This window comes from Genypterus blacodes, unplaced genomic scaffold, assembly GCF_046128005.1.
Source record: "Genypterus blacodes isolate CSIRO-AG114 ecotype Tasmania unplaced genomic scaffold, CSIRO-AGI_Gbla_v1 ptg000053l_1, whole genome shotgun sequence".
Classification (NCBI taxonomy): Eukaryota; Metazoa; Chordata; class Actinopteri; order Ophidiiformes; family Ophidiidae; genus Genypterus; species Genypterus blacodes.
Genome location: NW_027466865.1, coordinates 6,083,559 through 6,096,736, shown reverse-complemented (window position 1 = coordinate 6,096,736; position 13,178 = coordinate 6,083,559). Strand labels below are relative to the sequence as shown.

The 13,178-nt window shown below is 46.4% G+C and overlaps 1 protein-coding gene across 6 annotated transcripts in view; it reads right to left on the bottom strand.

Annotated features, from left to right (window-relative positions):
* LOC143001227 (membrane-associated phosphatidylinositol transfer protein 2-like) overlaps positions 1–13,178 on the bottom strand; it is a 37,373-nt gene that overhangs the window by 16,227 nt on the left and 7,968 nt on the right. For all 6 annotated transcript variants that reach the window (XM_076150710.1, XM_076150715.1, XM_076150711.1 and 3 more), the window contains 3 exons: positions 5,668–5,910; positions 1,355–1,569; positions 252–373 (listed from right to left, as the gene is read on the bottom strand). In XM_076150710.1, the coding sequence (XP_076006825.1) occupies positions 252–373; positions 1,355–1,569; positions 5,668–5,745 (415 nt within the window). In that variant the 5' untranslated portion in view covers positions 5,746–5,910. The remainder of the gene's footprint in view (positions 1–251; positions 374–1,354; positions 1,570–5,667; positions 5,911–13,178) is intronic.

Genomic DNA, 13,178 nt, shown 5'->3' with positions numbered 1-13,178 from the left:
CAGTGTCACAAAACGGCCACAGGTGGGCCTCACGTGCTGCTCCTGGTTTAGAAAGAGGCCTCCAGGAATCAAAACAATTGATTGAATAATAATGTGCTAACATGTATTGCACAATATAACATCTATAGCACATTGAATTTAATAGGCAGAGGCCTTTGGATGCTAAAGTAACATTATACATATAAATAAGTATCATAATATTTGGGTATGAGTTGTTCTAATGGTGCATGTTTGGCTCCACTTGGCCTCACCGATCGTCCTCTGCCTCTTCTCTGCTGCAGACATATTGAAGACTTCTGCCTGGTTGCCTGTATCAGGTTTGTAATGTGTCTCAATGTCAATGGAGAACTTCTCAACAAAGGGGCAGGTGTATCTGAAGGAGAGAACATTATTGTCAATATTTGCACATCTCTCACAGAACGAGCCGGTATAACAAGTTTACATTCAGAGACAATCATTTACGCCATTACGTGGCTCGAGATCAGGAGGTGATTAAGGACAGCAACACCATCTCTGAGCTCTCATGGTTGAGGGGAGAAGACGTGTGAGCCATGTCCATCTGTTGTAACTGAAGAGACTCCAGCAAAGCTGTCACAGCTTGAAAAGAAGGTGTCAGCAGGCACTTGCAGTCTATCAATATCCTAACAGTGCAGGCAAGGACACATCTCCTTTCAGCACCTTCACTTCTCTGTCAGGCCCAGTAAAGACGCCCTACGTATGAGGAGCCATGAACATCTAATGGCCTGGGACCATTGCGGGCCAGACGGCACCGTGATGCGGTGCGGCGTAATGTTCTGACAGCTGCTCTGAGGTTGTGAACGGGGAAGCGCTTTCTCTTCATCCTTACATTCCTAGTTCCGCCTGCGCCTGTCTTCACTGCTGCACCAAACCGATCTCCTGTGTGGAGAAGTGGAGGCGGTGTGTTTTCAGAGAGGCGATGGGAGGAGAGTGAACCAAATTAGGATCAGTGTCTGAGCAACGGCCAGGGGATAGAAACCAGCCCACAGATGGACGCTTTGCACACCTCCACTCCATGCTGAATCACAACAAAGCTTCTATTCAACCACACACACACACACACACACACACTGCAAAACGCCCCAACAACCTGTGTGCAACCTGCAAATGCCACATTTTATTGTCCGTAATCTGATTTTTGATCTCTGTATCTGACTACTTCAGCTCTATCATTTGTCTGCATCAATATGACAGCCAGCTAGATAGGGACATGTCAAATGAAATCAATTCAAAACAGGACAATGGCGGCGGCTCATAGCGCTGATCTTTGTTAGAGCCTCTTTCAACTTCATCGGCCTTTGGAGGCGAAGGGCAAACGCGTAGGAGCAACCCTCACCTGGTGCGGGTGTAAGGGTAGGCGTTCCAAGACTCCTCCTCAACCCTGAGTGCTGCTTTGGGTAAGATGGAGCGGAACCAGCTGGGAATGTGCATGCCAATGTGGTAGACCTTGTGGGTGTACTGGCCCGTCCCGCCCGGTCCATCTGTGTAAGGCTTATTCTCTAGGATCTCCACCCCACTGCCTTCGCCACAGCTCTCCTCTCGGCTCTTTTTCTGGAAAAACAAGAACACATAAACAAGTGAACCATGTTGTGTTGGCACGGTTGAGTTTATAGGCAGCATGATTAAGGGGAGACAAGACTATTTACATCAATTTTACGACACAGATTAAGTACAGAGCTTGTGTGTTTATGTTTCGTCACGTTGACATGAACAGCCTTTGTGGCGCCTTTTCTGTTGCTGGGCACAACCGGCAGACGTAAAGATAGGATGACACATGCATCGGGTCAGCGTCTTCCTGAAGGTCTGTCAGCTCTGAATTGCAAATTAGATAGGCTCAAAACGAACCCACGGGGCCACACCTTCCCCATATTTACATTCCAAGTGCACAGGGGAAGAGAAGCTGGGCGGAGATGCAGCTGACTAGATTTACAGCTAGATGACACGAAGGTCCAAAGGCAGAAAAAAAAAAAAGATGTGGCCACAGTATATGAGAAAGATGTATGATCCTTACGAAATCAGTGAAGGGAGAAAAACGTGACAGAAGAGCATAAGTCCAAAGTGTTGAGAACATCACAAACACAGGGTGCAAAGAGCGAGGAGCATAAATGTCATAGAGGTTAGTGAGGTTTCTTCTTCCTTATCGTGCGTCATGTGAAGTGACTTCCTACATACAGCTCAATACATGTTAACCTCACAGCTGCTGGTGCGTTGAGCACAGGATTCCTCTCGCCTGAGAGGAGAGGGAGAGGCAGTGAATCAGTGCAGAGGGGGAGGAGGCCGCCAGGCGTCCAGCACTCCGGACCTCATTACCTCTGACAGGTCATTCATTAGCCGCCCGCTCTGCTCTCAACAGCCCAGACGCAGCTCCAAAGACACAGCACAGATGCCACGATGCCGTCAAACTGGACTCTGCGTAACCAGCAAAGGTGCAGCGGGAAACAACTGACATGAATGTGCAGACTGCATCAATCCTTATGCATGCAAACACGTTACAAAAATAGGCAGGTGAAGAGAAGAGCAGATACAAATGGACTGTGTCGCCATAAACAGGGACACAGACCCATTAATACATGCAGCTTACTATCTACTGGTCTAATCATACAGCAATAGGTTTCTTCTGCTTCGTATAGATAAGGCTGTTGATGAGTGAACTTCAATTAAAATTAATTTTGATATGAAGTGATCATAATGGGCTCTGTGTTTTGTGGCAGAGGAGCAAAATGTGATTGTCACTTTGAGGATTTCAGACTTTAACTCCACTGAGCCCTATTATACTGAGGTATTCAGTGAACCGGCTCTTTACTTAAATTGCTGACAGGTGAATGTGGCCTGGACGCCTGAGTGCCCATGTTCCCCTGCAATATTAACGGCTGATTCGCTGCAGTTTACGAGGAGAAAAATTGCAAAACAGCGGCCAGGGCCCGGGCGTTCTTCTACGAAGAAAGAGGAAGTCGGCGAGCAGAGTAATAAATATGCTTAAAGTCAAATAACACTGGATATAAAAGGCAATTTGAGGAGGAAACAGTGCCTGATTGTCCGTTAGTGTACAGATGTGAACTGCACCCAAGGGGCAGGAGAGAGTTTAGGAGAAAAAGAGAGTAAAACACGGCTTTCAGGAGTGTGGGAGGTGGACACAAAGGCACTGTGCAAGTAGTCCAACCCCAAAAACCTTTGTTATACAACGCTCACTCTGTCAGTTCCCTTTCTTTCAATACCCTTGCAGTTAAAACCAAAACCGAATCCAAATCCGAAAGCTATTCCTATGAATGCACAGTCTAAGATCCAGCTACTTTGACAGGACGCGAGTCATATCCTGGTGTTTTCCTCATGCCGTCACCTTAGCGAGCCAGGTTTCCTGTTTGAGATGCTGCTTTTGATTCCACTCCACAGATGGCTCTTTCAGAACATGATGGATGTGTGCGTTTGAGTAAGATTCAGGGAGATCCTTTTATATTTAATTCCCTGCATTTGCTTTGTACGTCACTGGAGGTTTCAAAGCTTTGGTAATGAATTTCATATTAGCTATGGAGTAAGAAGGTGGCACTGTGAGGTCAGGGCAGAGTGAGAGGGTGAGTGTCTCTGCCTGAGGTGGGTGTAGCCTGCTGAAGTGCAGATATGGCCACGCTGTCCTTATACCCTGACTTATTCTTCTTCCAGGCTTACACTCAGGATAGATCGCAGGCATGCTGCAGTTGCCCTGGTAACATACAGCGATGAAGCGAGGGTATATCCATACCAGCGACTTCTGTTCAGAACGCGGCTCTCTTCTCCTTCCACCCCCTCTCTCATTTCTTTCCCTCCCTACTTTGCGGCTTCTCTTTTTATCCTCCATTTCCTCTTATCATTCACTCCCTGTCTTGAACAAAACCTGACCACCCGGCACACTGCTGATGTCACGGTTGCCATAGCAATAGAAACCTCACAGCAACGAAAAAGAGGGTGAGGTCAGGGGGAAAGGCAACTACGGGTCACAAATGTAAGAATTCCCTCCCTTGCGTTGTTTACGTCCCAGTGGATACACATAGTAAATCCTCCTAAGTCATTGCGTTAACCTGCATTACCTTGGCGGATGAGTTTGCCATAGGTTTTGGATCGGGGGCCTAAACAGGCTACAACAAACACTTAAACAAAACAAACAACCGCACCATATATCTGCTGCGTCGCCCTCCACAATACAACAGAGCAAAGAGCAAAGGTTCAACGGAAATGATTAAGTGTGCACCCAGTGTCGCTACAACAAGTTTGTGCGCGGCAAAAGAAACCCTGTGTGCTTGCCTTGGGGCACGTCCTCTGAGTCACGGTTGCCGCCATCTGCAGGGATAAAGCTCAACTTGATTACCTGTCTGATGCACCGAGGGAAGAACAACAGACAGCTGTCAGCCAAAAAGAAAAAACAAATATAGGCAAAGCCTAATAGACCTGTAAGAGTGTAATATTATCTCCAACCGCTCAACAAACACTCTTACTAAAAATGCTACGATCTGTCAATGGAGTTTTTAGACGAAGCTATTTAAAGGTGTGTAGAGACAAACGGAGAGCCTCTCTGGAGCTACAGAGGTGAACAAAGCTGTGTGTTTGATGGGGATGTTGTTACAGCAGTGGGAGGTTGGTATTTTTAGACGTTTACCAGCGCACACACACATACACACACACACACACACATTCATTCATTCATTGGGGTGAAAACGGATGGGAGTCTTGTCTAGGAAAGCCCTGTAGAGGAAATGGAAGCAGGCACATTGGGGGTTATAATGGAGGACTTTCAGGACATTCAGGACTGCAGCTCTGACACACGAATGCTAACAATAACATGACAAACAAAAAATAGTTAGTTGGTTAAGTACTGCTCAGTCAAAATAAGTATAGTCTCGTAGAATCCATCGTTCTTTTTTACATTTCCTGCTGGGGCGACCCATTGCTGATGACGAGCAGTAGACATGCTTGTCGCGTCGTAAGTGGGGTGTGGTTTCTGCGCGTGCGTGTGTGTGTGTGTGTGTGTGTGTGTGTGGTTTGGGGGATGCAGCTGTGGCGGTCACGGTGCTGCAAACACAGCTGCAGGTAATTGGGTAATCAGCAGTAATGTCTATTTGTCTGTCCTGCGGCGAGGCTGAAATCTCTCCCCTGGTGACTGCGTACACCAGAGCAACACGTTCCCAGAGCCGGAGTTTAAATTAATATTGTTCACTAGATTGGCCAGTGTGTGTTTTGTTTATCGAGTTTGTTTAATAAACCGGCTGGTGTGTGTGTGTGTGTGTGTTCCTGCCAGGCCTTAAGACATCAAACCATACATACAGATTTAAATAACACCCTAATAAAGAAAGGCTTGCGATGAATGTGTGATCAAATGTGTGTTTGTGTGTGTGTGTGTGTGTGTGTGTGTGTGTGTGTGTGTGTGTTTGCCCCCACCCTATGCTCAATAAACAAGGAGCCTGTAAAGGGTGGAGGCAGCCAGCTTCAGAGTTTAGAGTGGATAATCCATCAGCACACAAGCTCTCTTTGTTCCCTTATTCTGTCAGATGCCGCCTGACCAATCGTTTCATAATTGGGCACGCTGCGATCAAACCTCCGTCTTACTGCATCTCCACTCTAACAGCTTGTTTCTGTCCCTGTGTGTTTTACAGCGTGGTGTGGCCGGGTGGATGATCTCACCTGGATCATATAGAGCTGGGCGATGCGGTACTCGTCCACACTCATGGGCATGGGGATGCGGTACTCCTTGATCAACATGTTGAGTCTTGGAAGATGGGGGGTGGGGGGGAGTGGGACCCCGGGGGAGAAGATTCACAAGGGGAAAGGGGGACGGAGGGAAGGGAAGGGGGAGAGGGGACGGGAGAGACAAGGCTCCTATGTGTGACTCGTCAAATCAACAGCTGCCGGCCACATCGATGGCACCTGTGGGGGGAGAGACAGAAGCATGAGAAGAGCAAACTCAGAAAACAAAGACAGACAACCAGGACCTGTGGAAATATAAATTGTTTCTTCACACAAGCCATAGAAAAATGACAACAAAGTCTCCTCCAGCCTCCCAAAAGAAGGCAATCAATCAGAAGTGTAAGTATTCTGCATCTAGAGTAACTTCCAAAGCTGTGAAATACCACAGGCCATACAACACATGAGCTAAATCTCGGCTCACACCCAGATGAAGAGGAAAGCTGCGTGTCACCCCGGTATGTTCTGGATGTAACCGCAGTGTGTCTGGTCCGAGCCTCAGCACGGAGGAAGAGCATCAGCATCGGGCTCCATACAGCAAGTCAGACACCAGTATGGCAAATCCCAGGCTAAACCTTGGCTCTTATACACAAGCTAGAACTGGCGAGGGAGGGGGGCCGGGGGGTTGCGTGTGACTGCGAACACACACCTGACCAGAGTACACTGTATGGAGAGCGCCCGTGCCTTGCCGTTTGGTCCCAACAGCCACCCTTGGCTCGCTCCACCCTTCAGCACTGTCACATGGGGGGGCTCACTCGGCATAAGAGGGATTACAGTGGAGTGGGGAGCATTACATAACCTTGTAAGAGCCCCCAGTGCATGTGCCACACTTTGTAAATAGCCAACTTAGAATTACGTAAAGCATTGTTTTGGACCTGCGGGGCAGATGGGGGTAGGTGTGGGCTCAGGACGTGCAGGCAGCACGAGCTGCAGAAGTCCGCTTTGACCGCTATGAAGGAAAACAGATCTTAAAATGTCTATTGTCTAATAATTGACTGTATCAGCTTGGGGATTTGATACGCTGAGTCAGCAGGAAAGGAAGGCGTCCACAGTTTCAATGCTAAACCTGCTCCTACATAATGACTGATGGCAAACTCACAAAGAAGCAAATACAGACTCTGTCCTTCAGGTGATGTTTCTATTCCCCAAATGGACACAAAGGCATGTTTGTACCAAGGCAAACGCCACCTGGAAGAGCCGGAGATGAACTGGGTGATTGGCATGTCACAAAGTCTAAGATGTACAATTTAGTAACCTATACATGTGACATCATAGTTGTAAGTTAGCTTCCGTGACATCGTTGTTAGTTTGACGACATCACTATCGTTTCCGCGTCAGTCCTATAACACACCAGCACAATACTGCAGTCTAACACTGACATGGTAACATGGTCTAGATGTCTCTTTGGTCTAGACCATCGTGAGACGAATGGAACAGGGTTCACTTGGAAGTGGACAGAGACCACAGATCTTTGGCTCAGATCAGAGTTCATTTGTTTGATGCGCACTTGAGTGTAAGTGTGTGTGTTCTGCTGAAACAAACCCAACCGTTGAAAAAGTTCCGCTGATGTGCAACAAACAAGTTATGAGTGAAAGCACCTTTAGATGCTGCTGATGAAAGCACAATGGTCTGGAGCTTGACAACAGCACCTGCATGTGGCCCTCCAATTGTTTATACAGGATTGCATAACCCCAATATTCTCCCCTCTCCGCTCCCATGGCAGCGTTGCACCCCACTCTGGCACCAGTCCATCCTGTCTAATCACACTAATCACACTAATATTCCCATTGCGTCACTTATCCAAGGAACAAAGGCCACGGCAGCTTTGCATGAGGCGCCTGGTGTCACGCAGCATTCTGGTCTTCACGCCACACGATGCTTCACTGAAGACACATAGGTCTAATAAGCTGGGTGATGTACTGAGCTTAACATGGATGCAGCCAGGGAGGTTTCTCATTCTGAAATGTTTCGACATAAGCAGGTGCTTACTAAGACTAGGGGGTATTCTTGTTGAAATATTAATATTCTTGCTTTACTCAGAAGAATGCAGTGACAAAATCAGAGCAGAACAGCATGTTCAGCTGAAAATAACCGCACTCTCGGGAAAGGCTGGGATAAAAACTAGGCTAGTCTGAGAGGCCTGGAGAAACACGTGCGGCTGAGGAGCCAAAGAGAACTCCATGTTTCTCAGGCTATAGAGGGGAAAGGTCACGGTGCTCATCCTTGTTGACAGTGTTGATAGTAAACAGCTTGACAGCCTGGTTCAACAATGGGGCAACAGTTTCACTACGGCTTACAAGAGATGCTGCGACCAACCTGGGAGTTTCTTCTTGCTTAGACGGCTATACACCAATATGGAAGCACGATTTCAAGTTCAGCCCGCTGCCACTAACTGGCTCCACACATTCCATGAAGCAAGGCCAAGTAGAGTGAGAGAAAGAGAGAGACATAAACCGGGATTAGTTTTACATGTAGAGGTGTGGTCATGGAATGATAACCAGAGCACCTCGGTCACTTTAGTCCCGTCTGAATCAGTCACGTCAATCACATCAGTAACTTTGAACTGACTGTAAGTTCACGTGAGGCAAATGATTTGTTTCTGTGTAGAATAGAAGCACTGGATGAATCTTTTCAAGCTCTATGAGACCCACATCCTGCTTGCAGCATTATACCTTCTTGGTCAAATGGACACCAAGCTTTAAGACGAAGCAGAGGGCAGAGACATTTGACAAAATGCAAACGCAAAGACTTGCCAAAGGACGTGTGCTTCCTTGTAGCTGTCATAGCAAGCCAACTATTTTGTTAATTACGTCTAAAAGTAATTAACAAAATAGTTGGCTGATCGTTAAAAAAATTCCACTACTCAACTCATCTTACATGTAATCAATAATTACATCAAAGTCTCTCTCTCTCTCTCTTGCTTGTTGTTGCAACAGATTAGCCATCGTTCTAAATCGGTACACAAGGTATGTTAAACTGCAGGTTACCATAGTAACAATACTAAAGGCGCAACCTTCCCAGCGCTCACTTGAGAAATGGACCCAACAGTGACTCTAGAAACAAGCTTTAAAAAAAGTGATACGGACACTCTATCACACACACACACACACACACCACACACTTTTGTATAACACACCTACAGTATACACCTGTTTTCACACTATTACAATGTTATGATTAAATTCATGTGATGTGCTGAAGTCACTGCTTTCAAAACTGCTCCTTGTCAAATCAGGATGTAACCTGTGTTTGTTGTCGGGAGGAAACTTTTTGGGGGGTGCTGTTTTGGCCTGTCTGACTCTGCTGTGTGTGTGTGTCTGCTGCAGATGCGGTGCCCACTGTTGGACCTAATGGGCAATGAATGATCCACCGGCAGCCTGGAGAGAGTATTGGCACCATGCTTGACCCAGAAAAAAAGCACTCTCTCTCTCTCACACAGGGCTTAAAAATAGCCGGTCATAATAATCCTAACATACGCAAGCAGAGTGCTTGACGTTATGTGTTCAGAGAATGTGCTCATTCCCTTCTAAAAATACAGCCTCTGATCCCCCCCCACCCGCCCCCTACTGACGCAATAGCAGCGCACGCCACCGCGCAGCACCCATCACAGAGCAGCCCACGTTTCTGCTCCCGTTTTGACAGACGTGAAACCAAAATGATCTACAACATACTTGTGCCATGTACCTATCAGGTTTATAGTCAGCATTGTGGTAGGACATCTCTACCTTAGTGGCCCTCTAAACTATGCGTTGACCCCACAGTAGCATTACACAACCATCCAGGCAACAGTATGACCTGATTTAATCCACTCTAAAACCAAAATGCCACAATACTACTAAATGCCAACCTAAGATCCCTACAAAGGCACGGATCTGAAAATCTATCCTCAGTACAGTCAATCTCCTGGATTTGTCCAGGTAACATTTAGGGCTGCAGGTGCCAGAAGGATGGAGCCTGTTAACACATCTGTGCAACAGCTAAAGCTAGAATAAACAAACAATAGCACAGAGCTGTGCACATCTGCCCACATCTAAACAGGGCAAGCGGCGGACCAACACAGATGAAGTAGCCTGCAGCTACTGGATACATATCAGAGACCAGAGGCTCGTAAACATGAACACAACTATTCACTCCCAGATCTCTTTTCCTTGCTACTCTCGGTTACTCACACAAGCTATAGGTTAGGACTGAAGTCTGGGCTGTATTTGAACATAAAGAAGACAGTGAATGTAATAGACAGGTAGAGCACAAGACAGAGAGCAACAGCTGGGCTTTGCTGCAGGAGGCATTTATCCAGGGGCCACATTGGTGGCTCTCCTTTAAATTTAACCCTCTTCCAGTGAGCAGCAGAGGAGCTCTGGGGAGCAGGAGGAAGGCCAGGAGTTCCCTCATGACTGACCAATGGAAAGACCCATTTAAAATACAAGTGGAAAATGTTAGCCAATGGAGTGCCTAAAATATCCCATATCATTTTCACACAACATCCCCTTGACATTGCAAAGGCAACTTCAGCTGTGACAACTGCATCGAGACACAGCCTCAGCCTGTGACTGGAACCCTTGATTGAGTTGATGGACTTATCCTCCAATCCAGTCAAAATGTCAAAGGGCTTAAGACAATGCTGAGCTGAGTGCACAGAGTGGACAGAGTGGGAGGTCACCATACATCCGATCATCCTATATCTGTTTAAGAGGCAAAACGTTTCTCATGTGGTTTTCACTACTAAGATTTTATACTGATACCATTACTGTTACTATTTGATTGTAATAAACGCTAACGGAAAGGTATGGTCGCCAACCAAACAGAGGATTTTAAAACAGTAGAAATTCAAAATCCTAATAAGCGGTGGTGGTGAGATCTCTTGGTGCGCTCTGAAACCAGGCCGTGGCTCCTCCTGCTCCTGAGCACCACTCTCCTCCACAGGCTAACCAGGTGGGATGCAGAACGGGCCCTTGTGCTTTACTCGTCATCGCATTACAAAGGAGAAAGCTAAAAATATTTGAGGCCCTGTGAGCATCTCCCTCTCTCTGCATGGTGTTCCTCCTTCTCATCTAAAACTGAATGTGCTTCGCTCACACAGGGAGAAAAGGCACAAGAAACAGCAGGGAGGACTTCATTACTGTAGATGTAGACGTTTACTGATCCTCCACTGACGGTGACTCAGCATACAGACTATGCCGCACATTTTTCAAATTTTACGGAGAAAATTTTATTTTAGCACCAACGTCAGGCGACTTTGTTCATCAACACGTTTTTCTTTTCCGGGTAACCGCAAATTGGCTGGATGCTGCATTTCCTATAAATAACTCTGCAAAACCCCAAGGCAAACATGGGTCTACATCCGAAGATCTGAACAAGTGGAACAGCGCTGAGAACTTGAACGTGGGGGCGGTCAGTGTCTTCATACGGCACAGGGCTGCTCGTCATCCCACTGTTTTTTTTTTCAAAATAGACTTTGTACTTGCCGACTCTCTCGCTCCCTCGCTCGCTCTCATCAGCGGCGCGCTTCACTCTGAATATCTAAAAATAAATGACCTTATATGCAAATCACACTTGGATTAATCAGTTAAGTGCCAAGGTTAAATGAGTATCTCCCTTCACTGTCCTCTTCTCCTCAACGCGCTCAGACAGCCCAAATCAAATGTGCAGAGCGGCGTTATGTAACTCGGGCAGATACAGAAAAAAGAAACCTACCATTTTGTCCGTCACATTAGCTAATTCTTGCTGCTCACACACCACGGGGCATCAGCTCCTCCTGGATATCTACACCACTTGTCTCCATGAGTTTGGCAGAACCGAGACTCTGTTTCAAGGCCTTCTTTTTAAAGTGAAGCCTGTTGCTGAGTTCTTGCTAACCAGTACAAAAAAGGACAAAACTTGAGGAACAACAAGTCCATCATCATCATCATCATTACTGCCACAAACAATCTCTGACAATAATACAAAGCAGAAGTATAAATATGATGAAACGTTACAGTGATGTGACTGACACTTGATATTGCAGCATCATAGTTTCAACCCAATCAGTTTGTGACAGAATACAAGTCTGGCTGATGCAATCAAACTGTTTACAACACCTCAACAAGGTCTGTGCTGGTCAGGACAAAGCTCTGATTAAAATGAAGTACTGATGTCACCCAGGTTACTGAGGCGATGGTGTCCTGATATCGAAAACTAATCGTTGCTCGGGTCAATTCTACTACATACTGCTAAACTCTGACAGCAAAAGCCTTCAACAAAGATCACCGCCAGTTTCCACCTAGACAAAGGAAACGTCTGAGGTGTCACAATGACATTTAACGCTGTGACAAAACAGTGGCCTTCCTGTGGTTCACGATGAGGGTTTCATGCACCTACAATTCAGAGAAAGAAACCTGAATTCGAAAGAGTTTGAGTCTACCCAGTTTGAGTCTACCCATTTTGAGTCTACCCAGTATCTATGGGCCCTTGTATTCAAATAAAGACTTATTAGCACGTTGATAATTAACACAGCACTTCTCAATAACCATGCAGATGAAGAGAAATAAAATGGACTGTACTACACAAAAATACTGTTTTGCCTAAGGCCAAGATGTATTCTCTTTCCTGCCCTTTCATCCTCTCCATCATTGCTTGAAAAGGGGGGGTGGGGTTACCATGGAGACACAGAAGGCCCTTTCCTTATTGGTTGCCAAGATGAAGTCAGAGTGACGAGGAAAGTAGAGAACAGATACTGATAGTTCTTCCTCCTGTTTCTCCACTGGCCAGGCTCCCATCAGATCCACTCCGCTTTCATTTCTGCGTTCTGGCCACAGGTTCCCGGTAAGATCATATGATTCTAACATATTGTCGCCATTAATGCTGCTGCCTCTGCATTAGGGGGGGGGGAATAGAAATGTGGAGGGTGTGACGACACATATGTGATCAGACACAAACTGAAGTGCCTCTGGGTTGGTTTCACAGAGATCTGGAGCTGGTGCCAAACCGGTTCATGTTTACTGTTACAAGGGTCATGTCAACATACTGTCAAGGCAAGCACGTCACTTGCTGCATCACCTGGAGGGTGAAAAATAAAAAGAATCATACACCAGCTATGTTCCAATTATTCTGCCTTATGAGGTAAAAGTGATTTGCCTCAGGTGAAACGAGTGCCGCGCATAAAGTAAACAAACCGATGGCGCTCGATTCACCTGAGGCGAAGGAATGAGGCACCGGAGATGCAGTTCAGCCAAAAAAAAATCAGTGCTGACGTTTGGGGAGCCAAAGATCACGGATAGCAGCTTCATTATCCAAGCGATGACGGTGAAGAATGTGCAACAGCAAACCAGAATACTTAGTTATTCAAGTGAGCGGACGTGTGTGAGGAACTGAGTCTTGCCCCAATTTCTCACGATCTTAGTGAACAGATGCTTGCATCAGGCAAAATGCATACGGAAGAAATGAGGAAATTAAAGGAAGGAAGGGGAGCGAGG